This window comes from Saccopteryx leptura, chromosome 10 (genome assembly GCF_036850995.1).
Source record: "Saccopteryx leptura isolate mSacLep1 chromosome 10, mSacLep1_pri_phased_curated, whole genome shotgun sequence".
In the NCBI taxonomy this organism is placed as follows: Eukaryota; Metazoa; Chordata; class Mammalia; order Chiroptera; family Emballonuridae; genus Saccopteryx; species Saccopteryx leptura.
In genome coordinates, this window is record NC_089512.1 from 76,903,432 (window position 1) to 76,928,314 (window position 24,883).

At 46.4% G+C, this 24,883-nt stretch overlaps 1 protein-coding gene across 5 annotated transcripts in view; it reads right to left on the reverse strand.

Annotated features, from left to right (window-relative positions):
• Window positions 1–24,883, reverse strand: part of PTPRG (protein tyrosine phosphatase receptor type G) — a 908,944-nt gene that overhangs the window by 163,260 nt on the left and 720,801 nt on the right. For all 5 annotated transcript variants that reach the window (XM_066351766.1, XM_066351767.1, XM_066351768.1 and 2 more), the window contains one exon: window positions 14,985–15,051. In XM_066351766.1, the coding sequence (XP_066207863.1) occupies window positions 14,985–15,051 (67 nt within the window). The remainder of the gene's footprint in view (window positions 1–14,984; window positions 15,052–24,883) is intronic.

Sequence of the window (24,883 nt, forward strand, 5' to 3'; positions counted from 1 at the left end):
GTTTATTTAGAAAAGAGAAATACCTATTTGAATGCAAACGAAGTATATCTGAAAATGATTAAAATTTTCTTACCAATTAGAAAATTTTGTATGAGAGCTTTCAAGTCATGGTCCACCATTAAGCCCAGCGCGGCCCAGTTATCCTGGCAGCTTCCTTTCAACATTAAATTATATCTGGCTCAATTCTGTTCAATTTCTTATTTCCGATAGCAGTGCCAGAAGGCAATCTTTAATTAAAGAAAATTTGAAAGATTCAAACATGCATAATTGGATTAAAAATGTGATCATTAAATCATTAGATGATAATCATATGATTGATTGCATTTTTTTTTCAGTGTGTTAATAACCTTATATTTTCTTTTTTTCTTTATTAGTGGGGTGCGCAGTCAGGGACAAATAAGGACAGATAGGGAGGAAGAGAAAGAAATGAGAAACATCAATTCATAGTTGTGGCACCTTAGCTATTCATATGTGCTCTTGACTGGGAGGCTCCTGTTGAGCTAGAAACCCCTTTCTCAAGCCAGTGACCCCTTGCTCAAGCTGGTGAGCCCGCGCTCAAGCCAGCAACCTTGAGGTTTCAAACCTGGGTCCTCGGCGACCCAGGCTGACACTCTGTCCACGGTGCCACCAACTAGTCAGGCAATAACCTAATATTTTCAATGCTTTAGTTATTTAAGAAAAAAGAAATCAACATACAGACAAGACCTATGCAATAACTAAGAATCATGGAATTAATCTGAACGCAGACACACACACACACACACACACACACACACACACGAATGAACACAGTATTACACTCAGAGGTGTATTGACAGGATGTGGTGGTCTTTTGGGAAAGAATAACTGTGCTACCCCCAAAACAAGGAACCAACCAATGATTGTTTTAGTTTCTCAGAATTTCCTAAAACTGTTTATAAGAAAAAAACTATTAATTTTCCCTTAAACAGCCTGACTGGGTGGTGGCTCAGTGGATACAGTGTCGGACTGGGATGCGGAAGACCCAGGTTCGAGACCCCGAGGTCGACAGCTTGAGCGCGGGCTTATCTGGTTTGAGCAAAAGCTCACCAGCTTGAACCCAAGGTCCCTGGCTCAAGCAAGGGGTTACTCAGTCTGCTGAAGGCCTGCGGTCAAGGCACGTATGAGAAGGCAATCAATGAACAATTAAGGTGTTGCAATGCGCAACGAAAAACTAATGATTGATGCTTCTCATCTCTCCGTTCCTGTCTGTCTGTCCCTGTCTATCCCTCTTTCTGACTCTCTCTCTGTCTCTGTAAAAAAAAAAAAATTCCCTTAGACATTTAAAATTACTGGGTTTAGGGCTGGCCTTCTGCTTTTTGTCAGGGAGGGTAGGAAGGGAGTGACAGTGAAAAATATCTGGGTATTAGGTCATCACTTTGAATGGGAGAACACTTATGACAGTTCTGCTAAAAGTTCATATGCAGGCAAATCACCTGGGGGGCTTGTTAACTGTAGATTCTAATCCAGTAAGTCTGGAGTGGGGCCAGAGTTCCAGTTGCCAGTGTCTTTGAGGACTGGATTAGTGGGCTCCTGCAGCATCTGCAGCTTCCTCCACTGCTACTTGTGACTCTCCAGTAGAGCTCATGCTGTTCCAGATCATACTAGCCCAGGGCCTTTGCACTGGCTTTCCACACTGTCTGGAACATTTCTTCACTGCTCTCTATTAATTGAAGATTTTAGACCACATGCCTTTCAGCTAATAACAACTTAGTCATATTTGAATGATGTTTCTCAATGAGATCTCTCCTGAATACTGTTTAGAAAATGCAAATTTTAAAGGAAGGCTCCTTAAGAAGGAATCATTTGATTAAAAACCTGAAGGCAGGAGTAAACCATGTGGCTACATCGGGAGAACGCTCTCCAGGGGTCTCCAAACTTTTTACACAGGGGGCCAGTTCACTGTCCCTCAGACCATTGGAGGGCTGCCAAATACAGTGGTCCTCTCACTGACCACCAATGAAAGAGGTGCCCCTTCCAGAAGTGCAGTGGGGGCTGGATAAATGGCCTCAGGGGGCCGCATTGCGGCCTGCGGGCCGTAGTTTGGGGACGCCTGCCTAGGCAGAGAGAACAGCCAGTGCACAAAGGGATTCTGTCTGTTGTGTGGCTTTAATGAAATGAGCAAGAGGGAAAATAGAAGAAAAAGGTTCAGAACTCAAAATATGACAGGCTCTAGGACAGGGAGGGGGTCGTGAACCTATGGCTCACGAGCCAGATGTGGCTCTTCTGATGGCTGCATCTGGCTCACAGACAAATCTTTAATAAAAAAATAATAACGTTAAAAATACAAAACATTCTCATGTATTACAATCTATTCATTTCCTACCACTCATGTTCATGGTTGTAGGTGGCTGGAGCCAATCACAGCTGTCCTCCGGGACAACACCAAATTTTTATTGGATAATGTGTAACATACATGAGTCATTGTATGGCTCTCACGGAATTACATTTTAAAATATGTGGCATTCATGGCTCTCTCAGGCAAAAAGGTTCCCAACCCCTGCTTTAGGAGGAAACCATCAGCTGCTGGCTAAGTACAGCTGGAATTTGACTAAAAATCGTGAGGCAGCAGAAACACTAGACCTGGAGCCAGCAGCTGTGGGTTAGGTCTGGACCAGCCAGAATGGACTCTGTGATCTGGGAGCCACAATGGATCTGACTGATGGTGACAACACTGGAGCCAGACCTGGGAGGTCAGGATGGAAAGGAAGATCCCAAGGACCAGACCCTGGAATTTTAGAAGCCTGGCTTCTAGAAATCACCAGAAAGCATTAGATTATAATTAAGACACTGGCAAGGACTTTCAGAGGGAGCCAAGGAATTAATTTTATGATCTAAATATAACCAATGATACTACCTGTAGGTAACACAAGGCCAGATGCTGACTTGCAGGCACGTCATTTCTTCATCCTCAGTGAGAATGAAATGGGAAGGACAGGACAGTGGACATGTGGCTGGCCCGTTTCTAGAGAACAGCTACCTGCCAGGCTTCACGGAGATGATCTTAAGGAATAAGCACTAGGTTGACATCATGGAGATCTTAGGGAAGTTACCCAACAACCACAGAGTACTCTGAAGAGTTTCATAGGACACTAGTTCCATTTCATTTTACAAACGAGGAAAACGAGGTCCAGAGAGAGCAAGCGACTGCGCCAAGATTGCACAGTGAGGTCGGGAGTGGGTCTGGGTGCCCTGAGGCACAGACACCCCCACCAGTGGGCACAGGCCAGAGGAAGCCTGCAGGCCCAGATTATGCACGAGTAGCAGTGTTACAAAATATGAGCAAGAGCGGCTCAAGAGGGAGAAGGTCCACCTGATTAACCAAGTTCCTGTACACAAGCACCCACAGAGCTGCTCCAAGGCCATGACATAGTGCACCCTGGTTTAAAGACATCTATCCCCCTTGAGTTTATTGGAGGTTTCAGTTGGCCAAATGTGGCATTTTGATTTAAGCATTGATGTTTGAATGAAACATGTTGACATTAATATTTCCAATAAGAAATTATGCAAAGAACAGAGTCGTGTTAACAATCAAGGAAATGAACGCAACATTTAAATGATATAGTCATAGTGACAAAATCCAATGTTATCTCTGAACAGTTGTGTGGCTTGCCTCTCTCCCCTACATGAGACTGGTGGCCAGAACTGACATATTGTGTACATTCTTTTAACTTCCTTTAGATGCTCAAAGACCTCGTTCACACGAGGGAAACTGAGGCATACAAGAGTTAAGGAATTTTGACAATAATCAGAAAATAGTCAATGCTAGAAATAGAAACTGGCCCAGCAGAGCTTGGAAGAGAGTACATTTTGAAATCTGAAAATTTTAAAAGGTTTTATTTATTGATTTTAGGAGGAAAGCAAGAGAAAGAGAAGGTAAAGGGAGGGTGGGCAGGAAGCATCAACTTGTAGCAGTTGCTTCTCATATGTGCCTTGACTGGGCAAGCCCAGGGTTTCAAACCAGCAACCTCAGCATTCCAGGTCAATGCTTTATCCACTGTGCCACCACAGGTCTGGCCATTTTGAAGCCTAACAATACTAGGCTCAAATCATCACTCTGATGCATGAGCTGGGGAAATTAGCCCATCTCTACAAACCTCAGTATAGCCATCTTTCCCATGGAATTAAAAAATTCTTATCTTACTGTGCAGCTGTGGATGAAGAAAGACTGTATGTGTAGGCCACCTAGCTGGGCTGGGCACACAGCTGGGTGGACAGCAAGGCTGTGCTTCTTCCTTTCACTCACCTTCTGGTTCCTCATTGACTACCCTCCCCCCGATCACACAGGGACACCCCTCACCAAACCCCAAATTACTTTTTCGCATTTTTGTGTGACCCAGAGAAGTCAAGCAGCACACATTCTGACTCAGTAGCCAGGCAGCGATGGAGACAGAACTCCGAGCTCCACAATCATCTCCTGTCCCCATATGGGCTCCACACTCCAGCCAACAAATAACGGTGACAGCGCGGGGTGGGGCAGTGCTGGCGCATGCCAGGCTCGAGTGCATATGACTAGTCGCTGATTACTCAGGACAAACCAGTAAGGTTTTGAGAAAATTGGGCCGCATTAGGTGACTTGAGCAGGCTGTACAATTAGCAAAAAGCAGGACTAGTATTCAAACTCTTGGCCACTACCCAACAATGCCTCTCCTACACCATGGGATACAGGGGCACAGGGTAAGAAAGTCACACACCATCTAACACCGCCTCTTTTACAACACAGGACACATGTGTGCAGGGAAAGATCACACAGGTAGCCTTCATGCTTTAGCAAGCACTCCTGCAATAGGCGACTGGAGACATATTTTTAACGTCTCTTTGCTCTCTACGTCCCATTGACGCAACCAGGAAGAGGCCGCTTCCCTGGGCTGCTGTAACTTTGTTCAAATGACAAAACAGTGACAGAGAAGGCTGGCCAAATAAGAACCAGCCTCAAACTCAAAGTTAATCCCAGAGGAATCACTTTTGAAGTCTTTTTCTGTCTGCACGCTATTGTTAACAACACTATTAATGATGTCATAGAAGTCACCCTGCGTCCATTTTCTGGCTGTAGCTAAGAAAAGAAAGGGAAATAGCTAGCATCCATGGTGGAGGTTCAGACACACCGGAGTCCAGGCAGCTGCGGAAATAGCCTAAGTGTGACTGTTTCTAGGAGATTCTGAGATCACAAGTGTTCAGATAAGCATCTGCCCTTCCCGGACCCATCACAGACATAAGTCAGTTAGTCAACTCCAAAGTGCTGCATATTTTTAGCGCACTTCAGGAACGTCCAAATAATTAAGTGATTAAAACATCAGCTTCACACAGGAAATCCTCTCACATGTTAAGATGTTCAAAATTACCAGTAGACTGTAGGAAATACACCACTAGCTTTCCCATTCACAAGGGAGACAGTAATTTGAATGATTTCTTTCTTTGAGGTAAACACTAAAACAGAACCCTCTTTAAAGTCACCCCTTTAAATGTAATTTTTTAAATAAAATAAATAAATAAAAGAAATACATTTTGATCACATGGTGATCTGGGCAAAATCAAGTCCATCTCCATAAAGTGAGTCAGATGGGAAGGAAGGACCTGTCTGGGCATTCACATTGTCCCAACATTAACAAGCCACTGTGTGAAGACGACAGGATTGGTGGGGTCCCTGTAATAGCTACTACAGACGAGGCAGGCTAGACAATTCTGTGGGAAGAGATGGAGAACAAATAATTAAGGCTTTGCAGGCCAGTTCCAGAACTACTCTACTCATGTGAAAGCAGTCACAGACAATACTTAAACTAGTAAGTGTGGTTGTGTTCCACTAAAGCTTTATTTACAACAATAGCAGGCCAGAAAGGCCTGCAGATTGAGGACAGTGACCACATGCCAGGCACCCTTCCTGTCTGTACTTCCCTTACAGCATTTAGCATTAACAACCATGAGACAGGGATGCTCCTTAGTCTCAAGGTGGAGCACAGGGACACAGGCGCAGCAGTTTGTATAGGATCACACAGCTCCCAGGACGGGGAGCCGAATTCAGACTCAGGACAGCTGAACTCGGAGGCACTGCTCCGGATTCCCGTTCCGCAGTGTTACCAGAAGTCCGTTTATTTAAGAGTGCTCTATAGTAGACTTTTTATTGAAACTCATTCCAAAGTTCTGTTTATTCATGTGCACATGAGATTATTTTGCAGACAAGTAATATTAGTCGTTCTGACTTGAAGCAAAAAAAAAAAAAAAAAAAAAAAAAGGCCACACACAAAAGATTCCTCATGAGAGGGAAAATCTTGCTCATTAAGCTTACCCGTAACACCTTGACTCACACTGACCGGGGCCTGGATGGAGGGGAGGATGAACAGACGCTACGATTAAAGGAGCCTCAAGGTCACACACACAAAACAGAAGCCCTCAAACACCTCAACTCATCTCTGCTTCATCTTCATGCTGCTGGCCTGTAAAGATGCAGACTACTATTTCTGCCTAATAGTTTATTTTTTCCCAAGTCCCTTGTTCTAGGATTTATCTTCTTACAAAGTCCATTCAGGATATAGTTTAGAAACTTTTGACATTTACCTTCAGACAGAAAATTTATATCAAGATGTTCGAGTCCAGGGATAATCACAGCGATACTGGAGTGACAATGACAGAGTGTGGCCTACGCATGTCCTCGCTCGCCCCTTCAGCAGTTTATATGATGGCCCTGACGCAAGCCTGAAAGATGTGGGTGGTGATGTGGCCGAGAGCAGAGTGGGAGGCGGTCTAGGATTAACGAGGGCCAGTCTGAAGTCACAGAGACCTTGGTTCAAGTCCCTCAGTCACTGCCTGCTTTACTTGCCATTCTGTATAATGAGGCCATGAGCTTTATCTCAGGGGGTTTCTGGAGGATTCGTTGATACCTGCTGGGCTGAGTACACCACACCCTCAGTACAGACCAACATGCACCAGCACAGCAGAAGCCAAGGGCCCCCACCCCTTTGATTTCTGACTTCCTTTCCTAAATTCTCAAAGGAAGTATAGGCTTCCCAATTCATCTCTTAATGACACAATCCCAAGGCAGCCACAGTTCTTTCTTTGGCCTGCAATCAGTTTATAGAGACAACAAACAGTCTGCCAGGGCTTCTTACGGTCCAGTTTATTGGAGAGCGCCGCCACCCCCTCTCTGCTGTCATGAGGCCACTTGGTGCTTGATGCACCCAGAGGAGAGCACAGTCTGAACTCCAACTCTGGAAGGCTAAGCACTATCTTCTCTGATGGTGAGCTGAACACATGCAGAAAAGTGCACAGAACATAAATGTCCTGTTAACAAGTAATCAAGTGCAACCTGGTGTGACGGCCACACAGAGCAGGAGCCCGTGCCCCACTACCCTGGCCAGTCCAGACCCCAACTTCCTGCCCCAACAGGAACCAGCAGTCTCTCTCTTTTTTTTTTTTTTTTCTATTTTATTCTGAAGCTGGAAACGGGGAGAGACAGTCAGACAGACTCCCGCATGTGCCCGACCGGGATCCACCTGGCACGCCCACCAGGGGCGATGCTCTGCCCGCCAGTGGGCGATGCTCTGCCCCTCCGGGGGGTCGCTCTGCCGAGACCAGAGCCACTCTAGCGCCTGGGGCAGAGGCCAAGGAGCCATCTCCAGCACCCGGGCCATCTTTCTCCAATGCAGCCTTGGCTGCGGGAGGGGAAGAGAGAGAGACAGAGAGGAAGGAGGGGGCGGGGGCGGAGAAGCAAATGGGCGCTCCTCCTGTGTGCCCTGGCCGGTAATCGAACCCGGGTCCCCCGCACGCCAGGCCGACGCTCTACCGCTGAGCCAACCGGCCAGGGTCACCAGCAGTCTCTCTTAAAAATGATTAGCACTGGTGTTTCTTTGAGTTCTACCGGCTATGTGTGCACCCCTAAACAACATAGATTGGGGGTTCCTCATTTTCTGAACTTTAGGTTGAGGAATCCTCTACATCAGGGGTCCCCAAACTACGGCCCGCGGGCCGCATGCGGCCCCCTGAGGCCATTTATCTGGCCCCCGCTGCACTTCTGGAAGGGGCACCTCTTTCATTGGTGGTCAGTGAGAGGAGCATAGTTCCCATTGAAATACTGGTCAGTTTGTTGATTTAAATTTACTTGTTCTTTATTTTAAATATTGTATTTGTTCCCGTTTTGTTTTTTTACTTTAAAATAAGATAGGTGCAGTGTGCATAGGGATTTGTTCATAGTTTTTTTTATAGTACGGCCCTCCAACAGTCTGAGGGACAGTGAACTGGCCCCTGTGTAAAAAGTTTGGGGACCCCTGCTCTACATATTCTTCAGACTTGTGCTTCCCTTCACGGCTCCCGGAGGTCCGTGCAGGCCAGAGGCGCGGGCTCCAGTCCTTCCTGTGGGCTGCGACGTCCGACTGCAGGGCTGCCTTGGGCTGGGTCTGCCCCGCGTGCTAACGACAGCTGTTCGGGCAGTCCTGGGTTTGGGCAGTGGGAAAAACAATGCCACAAACATTGTTGTACACTGCTTACAGCACGTGTGCACCTGAGTTCCTCTCGGGAACACACACAGGTGTGGGACTGGTGAACATGGCTAGATGCTGCTAAACTGTTTCCAGCAAGTAGGAGCGATCCCAGCACTCAGACCATTGCCAACATAACAGTGCGAGGATTTTTAATAATTATCTATCTGGTGGGGGGATGCCAGATTATTTTTGAAATTTGTGCATGTGATATCTTTGAGAAATCAATGTGTAATATATATAGACTATTCTTTAATTTATAAATAGTCAAATGCACAAATCTAAGAGGATAGTCTTATATTTTTATATTATACCTATGCAGTCATCCTCCAGGTCAAGATATACACTACTTTTATCACCTAAGAAAATTCCCTCATAACCCTTTCTCATTCAATACATCCTCTACCCCACTTTCTGACTTTTGTCATCATAGATTAGTTTTGCCTGTTCTTAAACTGACACAGCCTGACCTGTGGTGGCTCAGTGGATAAAGTGTCGACCTGGAATGCTGGGGTGGCAGGTTCAAAACCCTGGGCTTGCCTGGTCAAGGCACATATGGGAGTTGATGCTTCCTGTTCCTCCCCCTTCTCTCTCTGTCTCTCTATCTCTCTCTCTTATTCTCTCTTTTCTCTAAAATAAGTAAATAAATAAAAATTAAAAAAATAACTTGACATAAATAGAAAATGCAGCATGTGTTCATTAGTATTTGTGTAAATCAAATAATTCTTTATTTTTAATTGCTGGTTAATAATATTCCCTGGTATGAATATACTGCACCATGAATATCAAGTTTCCCACTGGTGAACATTTGGCCTGTTTCCATTTTGGAACTGTTATGAATAAAGCCCCTATGTTCAGTCTTTTGTGGCTATTTTTCCTGGGTATGTAACCTGCATGTGGCGTTGCTGGCTCAGAGCGTAAGCCATGTGCCCCTTTGGCAGAAATGGCCCCATGGCCTTTGAAAGGCAGAACCATCTGATGCACAGCAGCTGTGTGGGGAGAGCCACGCCACCCCGGGGCTGTTTCTTCCTTACAAGGTGCCTCTGGGGCCTGGGGCCAGGGCAGTTGTCCAGGGAAAGCCCACCCGCTGCTTTAGAAGGAATTCAGGTTGCTCTGGGCTCAGAGTGTCTCCAGGTTATTTCTGACGGTAGAACCTCCTTTCCAGCAGGGCACAGAGGAGGCGGCACCAGCTTTGAGCACCATAGGAAAACGCCTGGCTGGGAGTCATTTGGCAAATTTACTCCATTTCTTCCCTTCCTGCTAGATGCTTGGATTGACTTGTTCAATGACTTTGTCCACAGATCTGGGGAGTTGATAGTGAGTAAGTACCCTGGGGCAGGGGAGGAAAGGGGTAGAAATGACTGCAAAAGTGAACACAGTGAGCAAACTGGTCAGTTAGGGAAGCTGCTCTCCAAGGGAACTTTTGATTTTGTCACAGCCCCAATTCCCATGGAGCGTTCTAGACAAAAGCTTCCAAGAGCCTCATTTTGTGATATTCACAGAAAGAAGGGTGTTCCCAGGTAATAACTTATTTGTACTTTCACTGATTAGCTTTCTCAGAAGAGGATGGGGAGGGCAGACAGGGAGATGACCCATCTCACTCTGACTGGTGTCTGTGGCCATTTCTAACTGTCCTTCCCTCACATTTTCTCTGAAGGAGAGAGAAACCTTCTCACTCACCTAAGTGGCACATGTGGGAAGACAGAAGTGATGTCAAGCAGGGGGACAGGAAAGGAGGGACGCATCAAAGCTCAACAACCAATTACTACTAGCAAGTGCCTTTCAAAAATAAAGACTGGTGTTTCCTAGACAGCTGACGTGAGGAAGTGGCTAGTGTTTCAATGCCTTTGGACAGTATCCTAGGATAGGAACACAAACAGCCGGCTCAATTTTCTATTGTTGGAGAACTATGAAAGAGAATAAAAGTAAGTAATCCAAAAGTTTGAAAGAAAACAGTAAATACTTTTTAATTGATATAAGATATAATATATATTTCTTAACATTGGTCAGTTGGGTAAAAGTTCTTAAAAAGGAAGGCCAGATTTCTATACTAGTTCATGTACAAGTTTGTAGATGTGGGTGGTGGACACCAAGTAAAACGAATTAAAAAAAATAGAACTAAAAAAAAAAAAAGATTTATCAACATATTCTTTTTCAGTACACTATTCAATGTTTCAAAATAAACCTCTTCTAAATTCAGCATAAAAAATATTAGAACTAGATTAAATTCAGAACCAATAACTTTATGAGGTGTGGCTCCTCGTAAGGGCTGGTTCTTGTACATAAAAAGCACTCAGAATGACTTAGTGGATGCCGTGCACAGGATTCACGATTTCTCCCTAAATCTTTCCTCTCTAGTGGATGAAATACCTAATTAGATATGTCTAAGTTCTTCCTTCTATTGCTCAACAAGTAGACAGAACCAGAATCCATAGCAAATGGCCTCTCTCCATTCTATTTATATTTCTCCATGGTTCTCAAGTTCGAAAAAAATCATTATTTACACAGAAAAATAAACACATAAGAAACAGTGCTCTATTTTGGCAAAAGGTTTCTAGCTATTTCTCCGCAGCACTGGAGAACCCAAGTCGCTGCGCCCAGAGCCTCACTCGTCACAGCTCTCACCCCTGGAGCCCTGCACTTCTACTGGGCCTGCGGAAACCCTGCGCTCCCTTCTCTGCCTTCCAGTCTCCACGCACTCTTAGGCTCAGAGGTCCCTTTGTCTGAGACGCCTCTCTAAACCTCCAAGTCTGAGTTCAATGTGCGGCTCCCCATTCTTTAATGTAATTGCATGCTTAACCATCTCTCTCTCCCAAGAGCCTATGAGCTCTGGAGACCGTTCCACATGTGCCGTGCCCTCAGTGCCCAGCTTCAGGGTATACTTAGAGTAAGTACTTAGTGACCATGTACAAAAGGGACCAGCACCATTGTATGAACTTCTGCACATTTCAGAAGCGAGAGGATCAGAATGTGATCAGGAAAATGTCTTTGAAAAGATGTGGACCTCTGTGCCAGCTGTGGAAAGGCACCCCTATGACCTTCCTTCCAGAGACAAACTGCCTTGAGGAGCCTCGTTAGCTGACAGCTTGCAGCTATCACACCCTTGGGACCCACTTTTGTGTCCACATGGATGCCATGCTCACTAGGTATTCCAGCCAATGACTAAACATGCTGGGGGGACCAGGGCTGGCCCACTTCTGCCCATTAGAACACGGCTTTCATGGGCTGTCTGTGGTTCTCCAAAGGCGGGCCGAGACTGTCTTAGAGCTGCCTTCAGCCATCATCCGGGCTCTGTCCTCTCTCAGAGGTGTTGGAGCTGCACAGTGGTCTCCACACTTGCCCCATCTGTTTCTGCTTCTCTTCCTCATCCTTTGCAGAAAGTCCCTTCCTGACAAAAATGTCTCCTCCACTTAAAATTCCATCATGGTGTCTACTTCCTAGAGAACCCTAGGGGCTGGTGTGACCAGATTACTCATTCCCATTTCAGCTAAAGAAACATATAAGATGCTTCTTCTTAATAAACATTCACTTACTGAGAAGTTAATATTCTAAGATATGACTCCCTGAGCTGAAGAAATATAAGCCAATTCTGAACTACAACAAAAATCTATATTGATATCTTTCTCCTTACGCATCTTTACCATCATTCCCAAGCCGGAGATTCTGTGAAGGGCACAATTTATGTCCTACCAATTTAACAGATCATTCAAATCCCTCCCAGGACCTTCAACTAAAAATGCTTCTAGTTCCAACAAAAACTTTTGTTTTAGCTATTTCAAATGTTCATTCTCCTTTGCAAGGATGACAAAGTGATGAGGATATCAAAATGGAAGTCCACAAAAGTGATGAGGACATCAAAACAGAAGTCCACAACGGCCCAAGAACTGAGGGCAGCACATGCTTTCCAGGCGTTCTCCTGCTCCTTTCTCTCCCCAATCGAAGCAGAACTGAGTGCCCTTTCCTGTGTTACATTTTGATATTTTCACTTATCTGTAGGCTTACTTGATTCACTCACTTGGTTAGTATTTATTGAACATCTACTATTTGCATCACACAACACACGATTCTTGTCCTCATGAAGCTTACACTTTACTAGGCAACAGATGAGTAAATAAGCATACAAGGTAGTTTCAGATACTTTTAAATGCTTTGAAGAAAGAAACTTAGGGTGATGTGACAGGCAGTGGGGAGACGGAAGGTGATTTCATAAGAGGATTCAGAAAAAACTTCCTGAGGAGGCAAGACAGGAACTGAGAACTGAAATACTATAGTTAAGAGCAACACCTTGCTGTGAGATAAGGGTCTCAGGAACCTTCCTGACAAAGGAAAAAGAAACAGTGACTGCAGAAGCTGGAATGGGTGACATCTGGGTAGGCTGGAGCAAGAGGGAGGCGGCACTCCACCCCCTCCAGGTCCCCTAGGGCTGGCCCGTGTCAGCCCTAATCAACATGCTGACCCGCGATCTCACAGAGTAGACAGGCAACACTTCTGTGCTGGAAAAGTTAGTGAACTATCTTTGCAGGTGAATTATTTTTTTCAGGTCTCCTTGGAGTTCTCGATGCGAAAATATGGTAGAAAGTGCAGCCCAGGCATCTGCCACCTTCCCAGATGCCAAGTCAAGTCTCCCTCATTACAGCCTCTTACAGGTAGTGGTGGATAAGGAGGAAAGATACCACAATTATAACTGTACATAATTCAGCTCATGAACTGAATGATGACTATGCCGTGACTTTACTGAGATTCAGAGATCTGAGAGGTAAAGGGAGCCTACTGCTTATCTCTAACATATAGAATCTCTCCCAGATATAATTGTGGAAATAAGAACACCCAGATCTACTCAAATGCCATAGCTAGCGGAGTGCTTCCTCTCTGGCTGAAGAACAGGTACTTGTTTTGAAGTTTGTAGAACTCTTTACTGTGTGTTTGTTTTAAAAACATGAAGACTAGTCTGGGGGAAGGAAGATCTATCCACCATTTACTACATTTCAAACTCCAAAACTCATAATCTACACTATGGACCAGAATTTTAAGAAGGAGTCTGATCACTTGAGTGTTCAAGGGATTTTTGGGGAAAGGAGCTCAGAATACACAATACGGTGCTGACAACACCAGCTTTCTCTGCACTTCTGAAGCTGCCCAGAGGACAGTGCAAATTCCCCACCCCCAGGCGCCCTGCTTACTACCAACATCAAAACACAAATGTGCAGACAGAAGCCCATGCGGCTCTTTGCCCCTTGAGTGTGGCTCTTCCACAAAATACCACGTGCGGGCGCTTCCTTGATAGGGAATGTACCTACCTATATAGTTTAAGTTTAAAAATGTGGCTCTCAAAAGAAATTTCAATCGCTGTACTGTTGATATTTGGCTCTGTTGACTAATGAGTTTGCCGACCACTGCCCAGGGTACCTGTCACATGACCTACTTCCCAGCTCTGTGAGGTTTGCTTTAAAGACACAAACTGAAATTGAGAAGCAATGGAAACTTCCTACCATAAAATACCTCTATGGGGTGTTTTCAGTCACTCTCTTTTTCTATGGTGACTGAGTTCATTATTGTCACCTGCTATATAATATAGAAGCAGAATAATTAATCCAAACTTTCACTTGCTTCAACTGAACACTGACAATTGGTTTTAATTTCTCTATAAAAAGGGGGTAGGGCTTGTTAAGTTCCGCAGAGTTGGCTAATGTCTAAAGAAAATCCTCCCAGTAAAGTGTGAAGACACTTTGTCACAGCTGTGGAGATGAAGGGGAGATTTATTATAATTACTAATGCTGTTTCTGTCAATGTCTTTGAAATTCTAATTAGATTATTAAACCTTTGCAAATCATTACATTACACCTAGACTCCACTCTTCCTTCTGACAAGAGTATTTTTGAAATGAGAGGATCTTGATGTCACAGTAATGATGTATTACCAATAATGAAGTGGCAGAAAAATTTCTCCAATAAAAACCAGTTGGGAAAGATAGAACCCATTTATCTTACTCTCTCTCCCAGTTCTATGCCTGAGGATGAGATGTCTACCACATAGAACAGCAGCTGAGCTCTTTTTGTTTGAGGAGCTGATGCTTGTTTGCATGTGGCAAAGTTTAATGACTTGTCATGGCTACTTAAAAATTTCCCCTCAATCCGAGAGGTAAATCAAGAAATTTATAAATTAACAGATACTTGAAAGAAGAATATTTTTGAAGAAATAAGAGACAAGAGGCAGTTCCAATGCATATGAATGGTACATCTTAGGGCACTTTGATTTATGACACAGTTATTCGAAGTGGTGCCTGAGAAGAAAGAAATTGCTTACTGTTAACCCAGATCCATTTGTAGGTAATAAATGGGTGTGCTCTTTACCCACCAAATAATGGCTCTAATGCCCTTCAATAGCAGTGGATGAGGAATGAGTGTCACCCTCTGTCCTCTGCGAGATAACCCCATTTTTTTCGGTAGAGATCTTAGCCCTTCACCTCCCAGCAAAAGGAAGAGTACATGGCTTACTTACCATGATGTACGACGCCCTTCAACCCATGGATAATAGGATCCAGTGCAGAATTGTCCCTTGGACTGACCTATATGTAAAGGAAACATGATTGGTTAAATCTATTCTGGCATCAGACACAACAGTCTCAGTTTAATCTTCTAAAGAGAAGGAGGGAAAAATAGATGTTATCTAGCAAGCTGCTTAGGTCTCACATATACCATGGCTCTCACCAAACATAGATTTATGACATAATAAAATCAAGTGAGGAAGTCTAAATCAAAAGAAAGAAACTTCTCAGAATATATCAGAACAGGAGAGAAATACCACAGTCCCAGCAAAATTTTATAAAACAATGGCAAGACTTCCTCTACTTGCTTTGTTTTATTCAGAGTAGTGACACACTGATAGATTAAAAAGTCATTGTAAGTCATCAGAGAGCAATCCATCATTGACTGAATATTCCAATGGTATACTGTGATTGTGTTTATTTCTCTTCTTTCTAAAACATGATCTGCTCCCTGGTAGCCTACACTCCTTCTAAGGACCTGGTCTCTTGTGTCTTATCACATGCTACAGGGACATCTCTAAGAGTCATTCAAAGCAGGAGAGATGAGAGGAGAGAAGAGCTTGAAGAGACAGTGTCTTCCACCTTCATTTCCTTCTGGGGTTTTTAATCCCTCTGTAAAGTCAAGCCTCTTTGATCTTGATCTTTATTCACTCTTTTCCCCCTTAACTTTCTGATACTACTCAGCATAAATTCTCATTTTTGCCCTTTCTAGAAAATTAAATTTCGCCAGCATATTATAATTTTGTTTTTTAGGTACTTTCTTTGAGACATATATTAAAATATTTACAAGTGAAATGAAATGATGACTGGAATTTGCTTAAAAATAATGCAGGAATGTATAGCAGGGGAAGTAAACAGGATATAGATGTAACAAGACTGGCCATTCACCAGTCATTTATAACCTAGGGTGATGAGTATTGGATGGCTCATGATACAACTTACTCTACTTTTGTTAAGTTTAACTTTTCCCAAATAAAGAATTTCTCAAACACTATCATCTGTGGTCAGCATAGCTCCTAATTTTTTTTCCAGGGATGATATTTATTTGTAATCCCCTTTTAATATAATGAAGCTGAGATATCAATGAACATTTCGATTTGTAGCCAAAGCACAACTTGATGTCTCCTAGTTATCCAGAGGAATCCAGGGCCATCTTAGGTTGAACTGAATTTCCACTCTCCTTCCCCACGTATAGTCTCCTGTTTGGTGGCTGTTCCCTGTTTGCTCTTTGGTAATAACCTGAACGTCACATATTTCTTTCTCTCTTCAGCTTCTGCATCTCCAGGTTAGAGCAGCAGTTCTCAACTGTAGGCAATTTTACCTATCTCCCACCCCCCATCTTCTCGGGGAATATTTGCTATGTCCACAGACATTTTTGGTTGTCACAAACAGGGGTGGAGGAGACAGGACTACTAGTACAAAAGGGTAGAGGCAGGGCTGCTGCTAAACATCGCACAGTGCTGAGAACAGCCTCTGCTGCCCTCAGCAAAGGATTATCTGGTTCAAAATAATGGTGTGCAGAAGCTGGGGTGGAGAACCTGGGTTAGATGCTCTGTGAGCTAACAGTGATTACATATTAATGTCTGGAACTTCGAGAGATAATGAAATCCAAACACAGGAGTCATTATGTATGGTGTTGTTTATAGACTAATAAAATGATGTGGGATTTGGTCCTAAACGTAAATACTATAAGTACGGGAGGAGGGGAGAAGACCAGGAACCCAGCATAGCAGATCATAAAGGTGTAATACTAGGGGCTGGCAGAGTGTACTTCCAAATTGTTTAACAGGAAGCTCAAGCCAGAGGTTTAACAAATATGTTGAAGCACGAAATATTCTTCAATGACAAACATCCACAGAATATGCCAAAATGGAAAAAAAATTTTGCATCATAGCAAATAACTGAACAAAACTTTTAAACCACGGTCAAAACATGGAATTGCAACTCTAGAACACGAGAGAGCACAAGAGAGTCTACCAGTAAATGCAGCCAAACTTCAAAAGTGGCAGAATAAAATAAAGAGTCGAGAAAACTACCCCATATCAAACTGAAATTACATACACAAAAAATGGCTGCCCATCTCCAGATTGAGTCTGGAGGAGATGTTAAACCCAGCTCAACTATATACTTGTACTTACTCTAATACTTATGGGAAATGACAAAATGGCCACAAAGTCCTGCTTTCTGTGTCACTGCATGCACCTTTGCAATTTACTTTGCCATTCCTCCCATCAAGAGCGTTATTCTCCCTGGCCAGTTGGCTCAGTGGTAGAGTGTCAGCTTGGTGTATGGAAGTCCTCAGTTCGATTCCCGACCAGGGCACACAGGAGAAGCACCCATCTGCTTCTCCACCCTTCCTCCTCTCCTTCCTCTCTGTCTCTCTCTTCCCTTCCCACAGCAAAGGCTCCACTGGAGCAAAGCTGGCCCGGGTGCTGAGGATGGCTCCATGGCCTCCACTTCAGGCATTAAAATGGTTCCGATTGCAGCAGAGCAATGCCCCAGAGGGGCTGAGCATCACCCCCTGGTGGGCGTGCCGGGTGGATCCTAGTTGGGTGCATGTGGGAATCTGTCTGTCTGTCCCCAACCCCCCCTTCTCATTTCAGAAAAATACAAAAAACAAAACAAAACAGTGTTTATCAAATTCTCCACTCTTTGAAACAGGGTTTGACTGTGTGAGTTGTTTGGACTAATGTGACATTAGCAAATATTTTGCACAAAGAGGTTTATACAGAACATCAGTGCAGGGGTTTATATTCTCTTGTTACTCTTTGAATCCTGGGACCTCCAGGTGAACAATTCTAGGCTAGCCTAAGGGAGAATGAGAGACCACACAGAGAAGACAAAGGCAGTCTCAGCTGAGGTTGTTCACGCTGTTCCGACCCACCAGCTTGCCAACGACCAGAGAGGAGAGTGAGTCCACTCCAGACCACCAGCTTCAGAAGAACCTGCATTGTGAAGAGATCATGTAAGCTGACCTGGACAGGAAGACCCAGGCAGCCAATCTACAGAATCATAAAGTAATGAAATAACTTGTTTTAACTAATTGGGATCATTTGTTACAGAACAAAATTTAGCTGTTAGTTTCTATGAGTGTGTAGAGATGGAAGATTGGGGGCAGGCTAAGATATCAATAATTTTCTAAACCAATGCACTTCGCTTGTGGTATGTCTTCAGGTTTCTCAATGGGGTTCTATGTCATAGGACACAGCATTTGCTGTCAACCTGATCGACTCATATCCTTCTCCAAAACTGAGCCACCCCTCCTCTACTGTGGGAACATTTTGTATTTATAGGGACTCTTAAATGCATTTGGTTTTATCTGATAATGTAGAAGCTCAAACATAGTGTTTCTAATCCTCCATGACTACACCCACTGATAACATCCACAGCCCTTGCAAGAGAGAAATAAGCAGACAACCTAACCTAAGTTCAATTTCTGGTCACTTTTGCTACATTGTTTTGTGACGGATTACTCAGATCTGGTCTCATTCAAGCTCCAGGGCCTGACCTCAGATTCAAAGCAAGCACATAAATGGAAACCCTTCTGCAATGGCCATTCACCTCAACACCCTCCATTGCTGGTTCATATGGCTGGGGTTGAGAAAACGGGTGATGAGAGAGAGAGAGAGAGAGAGAGAGAGAGAATAAAATGAAGATTATTGGCTGGCCAGAGTAATTTAGTAATAATACTAAGCTCATTCTCTAGTTCATGTCTTGGTTCCAAAACTCATGGTGGGAATCCAAATAGTATGCTAATAAGTGGGCTTGTTCCAGTAGGGCACAACCCAAAATGAAATAATCCCTTCCACTCTGTGTTTCAATCAGTTCATGGATATAAGCTAAGCAATTCTGGCAGCTTTAAAATATGCTTACAATAAAAAATAAACTCATGTTTACAAATTCTGGTCTCTGTCCAGAGCAGAGGAGATGAAGAGATAGAAAAAAAATTCTGTGTCAGAGATGAACCCTTAGAGCTTGGGGATTCTCATCTGTAAAAAGAGGGTATAATCTCATAATGCTGCCATGAGATTAAACATGGAAAGCTTGTTGTATAATGTTGCATACAAATGCAACATTGCCTGGGGTGGACAGGACTGTGAAACAACTTGAACCAAATGCTCAAATTTAAATTATTATAAAAAAACAGCAATTTTATCCCTGAACTTCTCAATGTACTTAGCTCTAAAAGTAATAACTACTTGAGTTCAAATTTCAAAAACAACAACAAAGAAGAAAATCCAAATTTATGTTTTATTTGACATCCGCTCAATTTCATAATATGCTATTCCTTATGAAACCTCAGGAGGAGTGTTCCTGGCTCTTGAAATTTGCTTCCTTCCACTTTAAGATCAAAGGAGTTATGCAGCAATACTGCGAAGGCAGCAACAGCACAAAGGAGCTCGCGGTGGACAGTGGACAGGAGACCTGGACACTCCCCTGCAGAGCTGGTACTCGCCCTGCAGCACAAAGGAGCTCGCAGTGGACAGTGGACAGGAGACCTGGACACCCCCCTGCAGCACAAAGGAGCTTGCGGTGGACAGGAGACCTGGACACCCCCCTGCAGCACAAAGGAGCTCGCGGTGGACAGGAGACCTGGACACCCCCCTGTAGCACAAAGGAGCTCGCGGTGGACAGGAGACCTGGACACCCCCCTGCAGCACAAAGGAGCTCGCGGTGGACAGGAGACCTGGACACCCCCCTGCAGCACAAAGGAGCTCGCGGTGGACAGGAGACCTGGACACCCCCCTGCAGCACAAAGGAGCTCGCGGTGGACAGGAGACCTGGACACCCCCCTGCAGCACAAAGGAGCTCGCGGTGGACAGGAGACCTGGACACCCCCCTGCAGCACAAAGGAGCTCGCGGTGGACAGGAGACCTGGACACCCCCCTGCAGCACAAAGGAGCTCGCGGTGGATAGTGGACAGGAGACCTGGACAGCCCCCTGCAGCACAAAGGAGCTCGCGGTGGACAGGAGACCTGGACACCCCCCTGCAGCACAAAGGAGCTCGCGGTGGACAGGAGACCTGGACACCCCCCTGCAGCACAAAGGAGCTCACGGTGGATAGTGGACAGGAGACCTGGACAGCCCCCTGCAGCACAAAGGAGCTCACGGTGGACAGTGGACAGGAGACCTGGACAGCCCCCTGCAGAGCCGGTACTCGCCCTGCAGCACAAAGGAGGTCGCGGTGGACAGTGGACAGGAGACCTGGACAGCCCCCTGCAGCACAAAGGAGCTCACGGTGGACAGTGGACAGGAGACCTGGACAGCCCCCTGCAGAGCTGGTACTCGCCCTGCAGCACAAAGGAGGTCGCGGTGGACAGTGGACAGGAGACCTGGACACCCCCCTGCAGCACAAAGGAGCTCGCAGTGGACAGTGGACAGGAGACCTGGACAGCCCCCTGCAGCACAAAGGAGCTCACGGTGGACAGTGGACAGGAGACCTGGACAGCCCCCTGCAGAGCTGGTACTCGCCCTGCAGCACAAAGGAGGTCGCGGTGGACAGTGGACAGGAGACCTGGACAGCCCCCTGCAGCACAAAGGAGGTCGCGGTGGACAGTGGACAGGAGACCTGGACAGCCCCCTGCAGCACAAAGGGGCTCACGGTGGACAGTGGACAGGAGACCTGGACAGCCCCCTGCAGCACAAAGGAGCTCACGGTGGACAGGAGACCTGGACACCCCCCTGCAGAGCCGGTACTTGCCCTGCAGCACAAAGGGGCTTGCGGTGGACAGTGGACAAGAGACCTGGACAGCCCCCTGCAGAGCCGGTACTCGCCCTGCAGCACAAAGGAGCTCACGGTGGACAGTGGACAGGAGACCTGGACACCCCCCTGCAGCACAAAGGAGCTCACGGTGGACAGGAGACCTGGACAGCCCCCTGCAGCACAAAGGGGCTCGCGGTGGACAGTGGACAGGAGACCTGGACACCCCCCTGCAGCACAAAGGAGCTCGCAGTGGACAGTGGACAGGAGACCTGGACACCCCCCTGCAGCACAAAGGAGCTCGCGGTGGACAGTGGACAGGAGACCTGGACACCCCCCTGCAGCACAAAGGAGCTCACGGTGGACAGTGGACAGGAGACCTGGACACCCCCCTGCAGCACAAAGGAGGTCGCGGTGGACAGTGGACAGGAGACCTGGACACCTCCCTGCAGAGCCGGTACTCGCCCTGCAGCACAAAGGAGCTCGCGGTGGACAGTGGACAGGAGACCTGGACACCTCCCCTGCAGCACAAAGGAGCTCGCGGTGGACAGTGGACAGGAGACCTGGACACCTCCCTGCAGCACAAAGGAGCTCGCGGTGGACAGTGGACAGGAGACCTGGACACCTCCCTGCAGAGCCGGTACTCGCCCTGCAGCACTCAGCTTCGGCTCTCTGCTCCAGAGCAGCCTCTGGCATCAGTCATCTTCCAAAAGGACGGTGGACACATGTAACACAGGGCTCTGCGTTAAAACTCTGAAGTGTCTTTCAACACAACCAAAATACACGGACACTAGCAATACAGGAAACCATGACACGTAGGGTTTGGGCAGAAGGCCCAATTTATGTAAATGCTGATCTAAGCTTCATACAATTTTCTTTCCAAATAACAGCCCACCATAAAGATTCAACCAACTAGCAAATTAATAACCAAGTTATCAATAAACTCTAGAGATATCTCTGTAATCCAGGCCCTACAGGAGGGTCTGTGTTTATTCACGCTCAAAGCAAAATGAAATGGAGCCAGAAAGGCCCAGCCAGACCACACAGGGCTCCACACAGATCCCTACTGCACTTATTCTTCCTGCCCACCATGCCGTTTGGCCCTCGACTTGGATCCTGACCATCTTCAATCTATCAAGTCCTAGCTATCTGCTAAATAGGATGTACAAGTCAACCTGCCTGCCTTGAATCAGACACCACCAGCTGCTCCGATAGTCCTATAAACCTCACATCCAGCCAATGTTCTCTTGTGGGAAAGGATTTATACCTGCTGAGGGTGAATGGTTACACCATTGAGCATGGCTGCAGATGAAAGTGACAAATGGCAGGGCTAGAGACTCTGCCTGGCCTTCCTGAATCGCAGAGATGAGTATCTGCCCTCGCTGACAGTCAGCAGGTAATGTGTACTCAGAAGCTATAGTGTCTGACCAGGACAAGGGCCGGCATTTCTCATCAGATGTGATTTCGGATGGATTCCCCTCTCCGGCTATGGCTCTGACCTAAATAGCCATGGGGCAAGGCTGCTGCGGCCTCTTCCATTCTGACTCCAACATCTTGGCTGCCATTCACAAGATTCTGTTTCCAGCTGCTATCAAGAACTTCCTGGCACAAACCATTTAAAACTTGGCTATTTTCACACCACTACATTCCAGTTAGGCCTTACTGGGACAGAGCACAGACCAGATTCTTTATTAATAAATTAAAAACTTGTCAATAATTATGTGTTGATAATGACACATAATTTGTCAATAATGTGTCTACGGACAAGAAGATACCAACGAACCCACCAACCACTGACCCATATTGTATGAACACTGTTTTTCCCCACATGCCTCTTCAATACTCACAGATTGGACATTTATTCTTGTCTCACTGTTTCTAAAGCACAGATTTATTTTTTTTTTCCTTTCTGACACCCCAACAATGTTTTCTGTTCTCCCTGACGCCATGCTACAACAAGATGGCACAAAGTAGAGCCGGAGGGCTTGGAGTGCTCAGCACCCCCAACTGCCGGGACACAGGCAGAGCGGACCACGAGGTGCGGTGCAGAGCGCACCCCCAACTGCCGGGACACAGGCAGAGCGGACCACGAGGTGCGGTGCAGAACGCACCCCCAGCTGCCGGGACACAGGCAGAGCGGACCACGAGGTGCGGTGCAGAGCGCACCCCCAACTGCCGGGACACAGGCAGAGCGGACCACGAGGTGCGGTGCAGAGCGCACCCCCAACTGCCGGGACACAGGCAGAGCGGACCACGAGGTGCGGTGCAGAGCGCACCCCCAACTGCCGGGACACAGGCAGAGCGGACCACGAGGTGCGGTGCAGAACGCACCCCCAGCTGCCGGGACACAGGCAGAGCGGACCACGAGGTGCGGTGCAGAGCGCACCCCCAGCTGCCGGGACACAGGCAGAGCGGACCACGAGGTGCGGTGCAGAGCGCACCCCCAACTGCCGGGACACAGGCAGAGCGGACCACGAGGTGCGGTGCAGAGCGCACCCCCAACTGCCGGACACAGGCAGAGCAGCCGGCAGAGCAGACCACGAGGTGCGGTGCAGAGCGGGCGTGGCTCCGGAAGCAGACGGACATTTCAGGAAATGAGGGGTGGTTGCCTCCCTATCAGCTAAGGTAGATCACTGAGTGTGGTCTCCAGGCCAGGAGGCTGGGCTTACTGCACTCATCCACTTCCAGCCTCACACTTCCAGCCTGATCTCACAGACACACACAACACGACAGAGGCAGCGCGCAGGAGAAGGCAGAGCCCCAGCACAGAAACAGGGTCAGGCCTCATCAACACCCACTTTCCGGCACCTGACAGCACACTCTCCTGGGCTGGTTTTCATCCACAGACCAGAAAACTCCAAACTTCTCAGCTAGGGGACGGGGTTAATATGAAAAGGCAACACAATTATAAATGGTAATAGGATTCACCCTCCCCACTTGGAATGGAGCTTGAGCACTGACATGTGTACTTACTGTTAATTCAAACTATTAGCGGAAACCAGCCAATTCCAAGTTGCTCCTCTCCAGAGAACTGCGATTCATGCTCAGAGAAAGCCACAGAGGAAATGAATTTAATGCTTGTCAGTCAACTTAAACTAACCACTCTCTTCCCTCTGCTGCCACATCTCCAGCCCACCAGAGTGTTCATCACTTCATTCTCAGACTTGGCTCAGAGGGGCCTCTAAAAAAACCAATGCAGCCGGGCGACAGCAAGCTCCTCTTGCCAGCAGCAGGCTTGCCTGTTGTGAACACAGGCTATTTCTCATTTTCACCAGGATCAAACTATCCTGGGCTGGTATGCGATGCCATTTCCTCTGGCCTTGGCCTCAGCACTCAGTTTCACAGCCGAAGCAGAAGAGAGGAAGAGGGCAGGCTGAGGCCCTGGCAAACGGACCTTTCATAGGGGCCACATGGTGACCTTTGTCTCCCTTTGTCTTCCTCAGGCATTGTGCTTCAGAGCCAAGAAGGGAGTGGGGGAAGCCTTGTTACAGCAGCTCAAGACACAGTCCCAGGCTCCTAGCCAGAGCACAGCTGGTCAGAGCGTGGTCCTGATACGCCTAGGCTGTGGCTTCAATCCCCGTCAGGATGCGTATAAGAATTAACCAATGAATGCATAAAAAGGTGGAACAGCAAATCAATGTTTCTCTCTCTCTTTCACCCTCCCCCTTCTTCTCTTTCTAAAAACCAGAAAAAAATTTAAAGACAGAGTCTCAGACCCTACCTGTCCCACCCCTGCCAGTCTACTCAAAGTAAAGGTTGCTCTTGTACCGAAAAGAAGCAAAAAACACATTCCAACGTAGTAAACTACAGCCTAGAGTCTTAAGCTCCAGTGCAAACCATTTCACACAGACATGGTCAGGACCTTTGAATAAAAAATCTAAAAAAGCATGCGATTGGGGGAAGCCTGGGCAAAAGAAGCTTATTTCAGGTTCAGTGACTCGCCTGCGAGTTTCTCTTGATTCGGTGTGGCCTTGCTAGACAACTTTGACTTTCTCTTGTTAATAATCCGGCCATGCACTAAAAAGCCCCAACGGTATCAAAGGCTTAGGGGAGAACGTAGAGTCTGCCATCCCCACATGTAGCAAGTGCCTTCAACCGAAACACATTAGACATGAGCTTTCACCCTTGCCTTTTCATTCCCCCGGAGCAAAA